General features: G+C 46.4%; 1 protein-coding gene across 1 annotated transcript in view; it reads right to left on the reverse strand.

Moving 5' to 3' along the window:
- WEE2 (WEE1 homolog 2 (S. pombe)) overlaps nucleotides 1–10,479 on the reverse strand; it is a 20,676-nt gene that overhangs the window by 5,515 nt on the left and 4,682 nt on the right. Inside the window, 7 exon segments of the mRNA XM_009332927.1 lie at nucleotides 2,311–2,499; nucleotides 2,588–2,758; nucleotides 3,661–3,746; nucleotides 4,081–4,182; nucleotides 4,968–5,114; nucleotides 7,053–7,174; nucleotides 7,848–8,020. Coding sequence (XP_009331202.1) covers nucleotides 2,311–2,499; nucleotides 2,588–2,758; nucleotides 3,661–3,746; nucleotides 4,081–4,182; nucleotides 4,968–5,114; nucleotides 7,053–7,174; nucleotides 7,848–8,020 — 990 coding nt within the window.

Consider the following 10,479-nt stretch of genomic DNA (forward strand, 5'->3'; position numbering starts at 1 on the left):
CCACCCACCGTCAGACTTTCGCCGGCGGGTGACTGAGATCTCCCGGGTGGCGGGGAAGGAGGCCCGAAGGAGAAAAGAAAAAGTCACTCCGTCGTAGGTAAAAGGATTAAAATCTTTATTTGCACGTTTCGCTTCTCAAAGGGTAGGATCTAACAGTTTAAAAGCCAGCACTGGCCAACACTTGAAAACAAACCAGTAAAACCTGCAAATAGCCAAGTTACCAACTGCACACTCTCCCTCGTAAGAGTACACCGGTCACGTCCAACTACCACAGCTAGACATACAGCCGACAAGGATCCAGAAAGTGCCTTAAGCGGCATGCAGGGGGCCGGAGATGTAATAAATCCACACCCACTTTACAGAGGCAACTCCAAAAAAAAACCTGACAAGGCCTAAAAAGCCATTTCTGACTTCCCAAGGCCGCAGCTCCCAGGCAGGCAGGTGCACCACGTGTAAGATAACTGGAAGGGCAATGGGTACACAGACCCACCCACCAGCACACAACAGTCATTTCCCCCCTGCTTTAAGCCAGGAGTCCTCGCCGACTGGCATAAAACAAGTCAGGCATCAGGGACTAGTCTGCAGAATCTTAACCACATCAGCTACGCGATAGCGTGCCTGTTGCTGAAAGTTAAGGAGGGGAAGTTTTCTTTCAACTTCCACAAGTAAGGCCCCCTTAACCCAAAGGGTCTCCTTTTACTCTTTGTCCCCCTCAGTGAAATGCCACTCGAACTGCATCCCAAGTCCACCAGGACTGCTATGTAACCAGCCTGCCTCCTGATGCGTAGTTAAAACTGTCTATCATAGTCTCCACCTCCTCACTTCTAGGAGGACCCAAGCTGTACATGCTGTCTCCATGTACAGCCACTGTCTCCCCTCTAAAGATACGCAGGTGGCCAGAGTGTTAAGACCACACAAACACCATAAATAATAGGGCCCAACTGAACAGAGAGGGAGGCGAGTAGAGGAAATGCCATCCTTTCCCTTGTATGGCAAAGCTATTCTTAGTCTAGAACAAGACCAGTTACACAAGAAATTAAACAGGTAAAAGACTGAGGACAATAATCTTAAATCCCATGATCTGACACTTGTAAGCTAGCCATTCTTCCCTCGGCCAACATCTCATCTTAACTAATGAGGGAACCAAAAACCACGACAGGGAGAGCTAATATGGGGCATTGGTCTGTGCAGACCCTCTGCTTTCACAGGGCCGTTCAGCAGCCAGGGCTTTTTGGACAACACAGAAGTTCAGTAACCCAAAGTAAAGCTGAATGAGCGACAGCTCTTCCCTCCCACCAGGCGCTTGCTGTTCTGCTTAGAAGAGGTTTCAGACTCTTGCAACTTGGCACTTCCTAAGGGCTGGTCCTTCATGAGGGTCTGGGCAAGGCGGGCTGCTTTAAGTTCCCTGCAGGGGGGAGATGGAAGGAAGAGGAGAGGAAGAAAACCATGTCATGTACGAATCCCCATCAGCTACAGAAGAAAGCTATGAACAGTCTTGCACAAGAGGGTTACTGCAGTACTCCAGCATTGCTGGAGAGTGGTGACTTTTGACACTAGAGGGTGACAGGAAGATTACTGTGGGTTTCGTTAGAGTTTCTGCTTCAGAACAGATAAGCTTTGAAGGTTTACCAAAAGAAAGCTATGCATCACATCAGCACCACACACCTAGACTGGCACCAGTATGAAGAGTCCCTAGCTCAGTTTTTCTCCCATTCTTTCAGATATTTGTGAATGGTGGAACTTAGATCATTGCCATCTCGTGCAGCACAAATACCTAATAAAGGCACATGCTTCTTTTCCATTGCCTTTTTTCCCTGATGCTTGCTGCTCTCCCAGAGCATGTGCTCTCCCCTGTCTACAGGGAAAACCAATTCCCCAGCTGACTATAGGACTAAGAGGGGTGGTGGGGCAGTTCCTAGATCCCAGCACCTCAAAACATTACTGCCAACAGTAGTGAGAGGGAGCAAGGGGAAAAAAGGATGTCTGCCACCACCTGATATTTCTCTTCCTTCTCTGCTAGACCACTATCTCGGTGCAGTATCAATTCCTCATCTGCCCACTGGCTGCATATTGTATCAGCATTTTCCATCACTGGTGGTTGCAGTAAGCGTGCAAGTTCACTGCTCTAACTTTGCCAGCTCCTCAAAGCTAGAAGTGAACCGCAGCTGCTTACCACAGTTGCTTGGGCACTACGGGTCCCTGCTGCAGCCCCATCACTCTCCCAGCTCCAGGCACAGGAGCTGACTGGGTATTTCTGCACGCTGGGTCTCCCAACACTACCACCCTACATTCAAGCCTGGTGACCAGCACTTGTTGTGCCCATGTCTTCTCCCCTTCATGCCCAAGCCAGCCCTACCTTTCCAGCATGGCAGTCTTGCACTTCTCCACATTTAGCTGCTTCTGGAGCTGCACAGCTTTTCCACGTGAAGGACGGAGAACTGGATGTTTAGTAAGAGCTATGGCAGAAGGTCTTTCCACTGGGTCAGGATGGATCATGAGCTAGAAGGCAAAGGAGTTCAGGGTTTAACATTCCCTCTGTCACATGCCAGCTGGAAAAACCTCCATCCTGTCAAGACTACTTCCTCACCTTGAGGAGTTCAAGAAAGCGATGAGGAAGCTTCTGGGGGATTGGCGGGATATTGCCTTTGCGGATGTGGTGCCACATGGCCCCGTTGTGAGGCAGCGGTGCCGTGCCAGCCGCTAGAGCTACTGTGAGTGCCAGGGCAAATATGTCTGCCTTTGGCAAATAGCAGTATTGCTGCGGAGAGAAGAAAGAGTTACAGAAAGGGAATGTCTTGCTACACTGAACAGAGGTGGGTTGGGATACCAGCTCAAAAAGAAACAGCCAAACAAGTATATATGACACTGCCTTCACCATCCCAGTTAGCTGTTTTCTCCTGTTTAGGATAAAAACATTGATAGCAAGTGGTATTGGTAACTAATAGCACGTTAGCTTTCACCCAGTCATGAGGAGCTTGCAGCCCACATTAGGATCACCGCAGCAAATCCAGAGGACAGCCTAACAAACATGTGCCTCCAGCCTTCACCACAAGGCAATAAGCTAGCCATGCCCAACAAACTAAAGATTGCATGCGATATATTGACCTAACAATTCCTAAATCCACTTGCAGCACAAAAATATACTGTCACGTAAATACCCGAGTTGATGAACACATCCAAGCTGGCTGTTACATACTGATTCCCTTTTTGCTTACTGGCTAGAGTGGCAAAACTGCAGCCAGTTTAAGAGGTGTGTTGCGCCTCCCACCCCTCCACACTACCTGATCAGTGTTTCTTGTACAAGGCATTTGTCTGGATGCATATATTCCTCAGTAGTCACATCCAGCAGTTTAATCTCAGCTGGGTGTGCAACATGAAATGTCTCCAAACTGATGAAGGTTTTGTCCCATTCATCCCTTGCAGGCAGAATACTTGCGATATTCTAATGATAAAATTACCTATGTAGTACATTAAATATTTACACGACAAGACCTTAATTCTTAATTAAGTGTTAATTTTGCCGATTTCACATCCAGACCAGACACAAGAAAGAGGAGATAAGACAAGGAATATGCCATGATTCAATGATTTCACGACAGTGGATCTCTTCCCCACTTGCTCACCACTCTGTTCTCCCCACCATCCCACTAGCAGCTGTACCTCTTGCAAAATCTCATTGGCCAAAAACCGTCTGTCTCCTTCCTCCACCTGGGGGTCTGTTACTGATGTCACATGGCCAAGGTCACCTGAGACAAAGAATGAGCAACTAATGGAGCAAACTGATGTAGATTTCCCCTCCTCAATAAAAGCCTGCATTTCATAGGCACCAACAGAGCAATCAGGAAATACCGATTAAGAGAGCAAGCTTGCTCCTACTCAGGAATCTGGGCTTGGAAACAAGCACGTGAGTTTTCTAGGACTTGTCGTCTTAGAGGAATTACTTCTGGTAAGCAGCAGAGGCATTCAGGACTATGCTATCAGTTTTGCATGCAAGTCTCTTCAGCCAGCAGGACAGAGCAATATCAAGCAGTAATGAGCAGCCCTAATCTTAAGCTAGTAGTAAAGTGGGCTAAAACCTACCGATCTTATACACCACGCCAGAAGAGAATTCATCTTCACTGTCACTCTCTTCCTGCCCAGCAGGGCCCGCAACTGCCAGCTTGTGACAGATGAAGATATTACCTGCAAGACAGTGAAGTTTAGCAATAGTGTGAAATCGGTAGCCAGACTGCAGCAGCTGGACAACTTTGTCGAAATCCCACCTGTCAAGCTACCTAAGCTTTGCAGCCGGAGAAATTCTGCACAGGCTTCCCACCCGTTAGTCTTTCTGCCCAGTTTACATATTCAGCAATACAGCTGACAGAAGACAGACAGTTGTACCTTGTGCATACAATATCCCAGTGTAATCAGCTTCTCTGGCCCTCCCTCTACTCCCCAAGCTAGAAGCATGATTTCAGCTGGAAAGAGGAGCTCCTATAAGGAGGTAACTACGTGACTGGGACAGGGGGAGCATTGCCCTGGGGGTGCCCAACCTCAGCTGCAGAGAGGAAAGCTTGTTACTATTTTTTGCAGGAACTTAATCCCTCAGGGTAGGTACAATAAATATTCATGTCTCACTCCAGGTCTCACATAGAAAGGTCAAGTGTTGTGCAACAAGACAGCAGCAAATAAGGAAGTCCGTCTTCATTAGCAGCCCTACTTGCTCCACCCATACAAAAGTGATTCCCATAAGCCAGGATTATGAAGATCATGAGACAGAAGTAAAATGCTGCTAACTATCAGAGAAGGCTCAGTTTTAGAGCAGCAGTAATGGCAAGATTAAAAAACCCACAAGACATTCACCTTTTAGGGCAAGATTCTCTTTCCTTTGAGGCACTATAATAGGTCCAGTCAGAAGGACCTATTACAGGTCCTACCCCTGGAGGGTCACTTGGAGGACCCACAAAGGAGAAGAGCACTATACTTACTAGGTTTGATATCCAGGTGCACAAGGCCAGAGTTGTGGATGTATTTTAGCCCCATGGAGACTTGTAACAATATTTCTTTCAGCTCTGCTTCTGGGAAATACTGGCCAAGCTTTGCATTTTCCAGCAGCACATCTTGGAGACTCCCACCTAGGTGAAAACAGTCAGTCTGAGACCTGACAAAGATTTTACAGAGCAGCATGTCTGAAATAGCTTAGTAGAAACCATTGCCCCGAGCACTTGCAGGCTTGCTATTGACAAACCCCGACCAGACCAGCTATATATGCTCTAGTGATCAAACTTGGACATCACCATTTGGCTCCAGCCTTTGCATTGCCTCAGAGCGCCCTGCCTCCTGCTTGCCGAGGACTGAGCGACTGCAGTTCTACCTACAGCACCAGAAGGGCTGACCTGGTAGTGATGCTGCTGCTGCAAGTGAACAGTAGAAAAAGTTAATTACTTTTGCCATGCTTACAGGCAGAAAGCAAGTGTATGAATGGTGGACCAAGGAAATTAAGTTCCCGACTAGCAGATTTTTGATTGAAGAATGTAACATTTGACACAGAAACAGAGTTTTGTGGGTCTCCATTAAGGCACTGGCTATTTCAGGACTAGTAAATACTATGGTCTCTCTCCCCATCAGCCTGCTTTTCACCACTTCTCCTTTAGTCTCAGATGTTCATCCACTAGAACGCAAGAAATACATCAATGCTGCAGCAGTGATCACCGCATTTCATGGTTACCTCCACCAGATTTGAAGTCATTACTCCAAACAGCTATCATCGCTCATCACTGAGCGCTAAGACTGCAGGAGCGGTTAAAAGATGAGAGCTACATATTTGCTTTCAGCTCCTCTGGTAGCCAGAGGTGTCTTTTCCAATGTCTCCCAAACAGTGGTACAGCCAAGGGCAAATCCAAGTAAGAGTGTCTGTCGTGGTTTAACCCCAGCCGGCAACTGAGCACCACACAGCCGTTTGCTCACTCTCCCCCCCCCCCAGTGGGATGGGGGAGAGAATCAGAAGAGTAAAAGTGAGAAAACTCGTGGATAGTGACAATAGTGACAATAGTGACAATAGTGACAATAGTGACAATAGTGACAATAGTGACAATAGTGACAATAGTGACAATAGTGACAATAGTGACAATAGTGACAATAGTGACAATAGTGACAATAGTGACAATAGTGACAATAGTGACAATAGTGACAATAGTGACAATAGTGACAATAGTGACAATAGTGACAATAGTGACAATAGTGACAATAGTGACAATAGTGACAATAGTGACAATAGTGACAATAGTGACAATACTGAGCATGACGTCACATGGTGTGGAATGTCCCTTTGGCCAGTTTGGGTCAGCTGTCCTGGCTGTGCCCCCTCCCAGCTTCTCGTGCCCCTCCAGCCTTCTCAGTCGGTAGAGCACGGGAAGCTGAAGAGTCCTTGACTAGTGTAAGCACTACCTAGCAACAACTAAAACATCGGTGTGTTATCAACATTGTTCTCACCCTAAATCCAAAACACAGCACTGTGCCAGCTACTAGGAAGGAAATTAACTATCCCAGCCAAAACCAGGACAGTGTCCCACCCTGCCTGCAGCACCCCATTTACAGTTTACCTCATTATTTAGCTCCATTCCTCTACAGCTATTGAGCCCTCTCTTCTAGCCAAGATGCAAGGTGCCTTCATCTCAACCAGGTAGCCACTCTTCAAATCATTACTCCCCTTCATTAAGAAGGGTTTGTTTCCAAGATAAGAGCAGTTAAGTGCTGTGTGAGTCACTCATATCAGGTTTTACCTGGGCAGTCCCAGATGCAGCTCTAAGCATCGGCATGGGGAATACTTTTCCAGGCCAGCCACAGAGGAACAGTTTTAAAATCCCACAAATTAGCAGGTATTCACTACTTGTAAGACATTGGCACCATTCAGAGCTTTGTCTAACTATTATGAGCACTTGCTGGATTCTCCATGAAACTAGCCCCAGTGCAGCTTGCTTTGTTGTAAGCCAAAACATCCCATATTTAAGCACAAAAGAAGGGAACTGCACCCGTCCTGAGATCTCAGCCTTTAACAATGTCACAGCTCTTACCATTGCAGTGCTCATTTTGGATAATCATGTGATCGTCCTCTGCCCATGCTGAGTAGTAGCGCACAACATGGGGATGGTGTCCAAGGACAGCGTGAGCATAAACCTCGCGCAGTGCCAGTTGCCTGGAGAAGCACACACAGAAAAAGCAGTGGTGACTGGGTGCCAGGGTCCTGCCTGGGACCATGAGAGGAGCTCTGGTTTGTAGCCTGGCTCGAGAGAGGGAAAGCAGAGGTGTTTAGGACTTTTTCTTCAGTTTTGGCAAATGGACTGGCTCTCACAGCTGCTGAAGCAAAACCTGCCCTTAAAAAGGATGTTCAGGAATACCACATCAAAATGTGCTGAGCAGCTGTCAAAAAAATAACAAAAGACTTGCTCAGTGATATAAGGGGCAAAGGCAGCTTCAAAGGCTTGGCTTCAGCATGCAGGACAACACTAGCTGGTCAATACAGATGTGAGCAGTGCTGGCCACACAGCAGGGCAGGGACATACCACAAATGAACTATTTGACAGGTATTATTTTAAAGAGGCTGGCTGCATGGACCTGAGGAGTTCAGGTAAGCCGTCATCTCACTGCAACGCGTGTGGCTTCTTCCCTTTCTCAGATATTTATGTTCAATAGTCCGAAAGCAGTAACTTCACCCACTCTCCCAACTGCTACTTGGGAGTGCAACAGCAGCCAGTTTTTGCTCATGCCACCCCTCAGATACCTTTACATCCACACTCCCTCCTTCCCCATCACACCTCTCAAGAACATGCCCATCATTTCAACTGGCAGTTTCTAGCTAGCACACTCACTCATCTGAGGATCCTGCCAGAGGCCTCTTGGAGCGTTTGATGGCGTAAACACATCCATCAAGGCGTTTGATGCACTTGTAGACAGAGCCAAATTCCCCCACACCAATTTTTTCTAGTTCCAGAAACTCCTTCTTGTAGCGGGAAACCATATTGCTTTCTTTCAGAGGATATCTCTAGAAGGTCACAAAAACAGCAGAGACAAGTATGAGTTGAAAGACTCAGATAACATCTGTCATGTTTTTAGAGCTGTGTAGCACTTGCTTTCACAGAGCATCCATGTTGCTTCCTCTCCTGGATGTTTATCCAGGCATGTGTGCAGATGTGCTGCCAGTTCTTCTTGAAACACTACCTTCCACTTAGAGATGTTGTGCTTTTGCTGACCCCCTAACAAAGGCCATCTTGGCTTGGTTTGGCCAAGGTGTGGTTTTTGGTTTGTGGTTTTGTTTTTTTTTTTTAAATCATGACTTACTAGCCATAGGTAGAAATTGCAGCTAAGTAGAATTGTAGTCTGGTTGGCTGTATGTGCCTAAGCCTCCTTGGGTTACTACCATCACATCTCTTCTCTTGGCAGCCCTGCCCAATTCCTAGACCCATGGCTGATGAGTCAGATGAACAGCAGGCAACAGTAAAATACTTGTCTTTTGCCCAACTACTGCAGACTTGAGAAGACCTGTTACCAGCCTTGGTAGGTGGAAGTCCAGTACCTCTGAATTAGCCAGACTCACATACTGAGCTTTTGTTTAAATAAGAGCTATTGCCTATTTTGAGCTCAGAAGAGAAGCTTGGTGCCTTGGCTTAAGGTGGCCTCAGCTGTAAGAACTGCTTTGCTCTGGCAGCTAAGGTTGCCTGCAGCAAGGACATTCTGCATCAGTTCAGGCTCTCATCAGGTTTGAAACACCAGGTGTTGACTAATGGCAGATTAGCAGGTCTCAGTGTACCTCCCTGTATTCCCAGCTATTTCTCACTGGGAGCCACTTTTCCACAAAGGGATGAAAGCCTGCAGAACAGCTAGAACGTCATTATTGCTACAGTAATGGTCACTAAGGAAATAGGAGCTGCTGGTACTGCTTGTAAAGTGATGTCTACTGGCAGGGGAGATAAGTACAGAAGAGATAAGCAGTGGAGCATGAAGTGAACAATGAGAGAATGGACTAAGTGATTTTTCTTCACCCTCCTGCATTCCACATAAACCACTGCTAGGATTGCTGCTAGTATATGGTGTATGACCTTAAAGGGTGGGGGCAAGGAGTTGGTCCTCACAGCCAGTAAGATGTGGCCCATATGAAACATCAGCCCTTCACAACAGGTTGTATTTCATAAGGCAGCTATATTTTACGGTATCTTAAAAGCTCAGGGCGTAAAGATACCTCCTAGTACACAATTTTATGCCTCTATTATATGCTCATTCTACTCAGCACTGGAGCAGAAAAATATTTCAGTAAGCCACAAGTTATTTGAAGCTTTCTTCTAAGGAAAATAATAATTGTGGTAGGCCCGGATGTTACCTGGTAGCAGATTTACTCTGCAGCTGTAGTTTTGCCACCCAGACCAGTTTTTCTGCAATACCCGTCTTCTCGGCTAGAGGGTACCATTATTCTTCCAGTAAGCCTAATTATTTTACAGTTACAATGAACAATTCTACCTACCTGCACAAGACAGATACTTCCTTCAAGGGGCTGCTCAGGAAAATTGAAATTTTTTTTTACCTCATCTGAACACAGATCTTTAACTCAGGCTTGGCTTGCTTTCCAGAAGCCAGCTGGATGAGTAGCTTCCCCGCAGATAAAACTGGGAAGAAGGAAGAAGGCTGCGAGACACGGGTTCCCACACCAGCCGCCCATCTCCGCCAGTGCAGCTGGGGGTACATGAGACCTCACAGCCCGCCCCGTGCAGCCAGGCCAACACACCCCAGTGCTGAGGTTTGCCAGCAAAGCACAGACATCAGCAACAGCAAGAGAACTTGGTTGTGTTGTAAGACAGTGTTTACTGTCCTGTAGCTACGTAAGCTGTGGTGGGGTCTTCCCTTGGACCCCAAGGCACACAGATACCCCCCACCAGCTGCATGTTTTCTTACTGAAGGAGAGTACAGAATTTGCTGCCTTGCTTCAGAAGTTTGCCATTGTGACTACCGCAACTGAAACTCTGCCCTCAGTACTCGCCCCATCAGAGCTGTTCAGCTCAGTCTGTGTTTAGGCAGTGCGGGTCCGTATATTATTTGCAATATAGAAGCCACGTTCTATTCACATCCAAAGATGCTCGGTACACTAATTCCTAGGAACAGCAATACACCTGCTTCTTCAAACCACAAAGGTACAATCACTATTTATGGTAATTCAATAATATAGTAATAAAGTAATTACTTTCCCCCTGAGGAATCCAAATTATATTTCCTAGAATGACCTCCTGACCAAAGTCGATGTGTTTTAGGATTGCTTGTCAAAGTTTCAGATCTGCTTTAGTAGAAGTTTCCTTTAGAGCTAGGAATCATTTCCAAGTTTGTTGTCTCAAATGTTAACATAAAACATCCAGCTTGAAGTTATTGTTGTAGGTATTCATCCTCTGCCATAAATTATACTCCAATAGCAGAATAAGTTTCATCAAACACCAAATCTTTACAAGCATCTTATCCTCG

This window comes from Pygoscelis adeliae, unplaced genomic scaffold, assembly GCF_000699105.1.
Source record: "Pygoscelis adeliae isolate BGI_AS28 unplaced genomic scaffold, ASM69910v1 Scaffold38, whole genome shotgun sequence".
NCBI lineage: Eukaryota > Metazoa > Chordata > Aves > Sphenisciformes > Spheniscidae > Pygoscelis > Pygoscelis adeliae.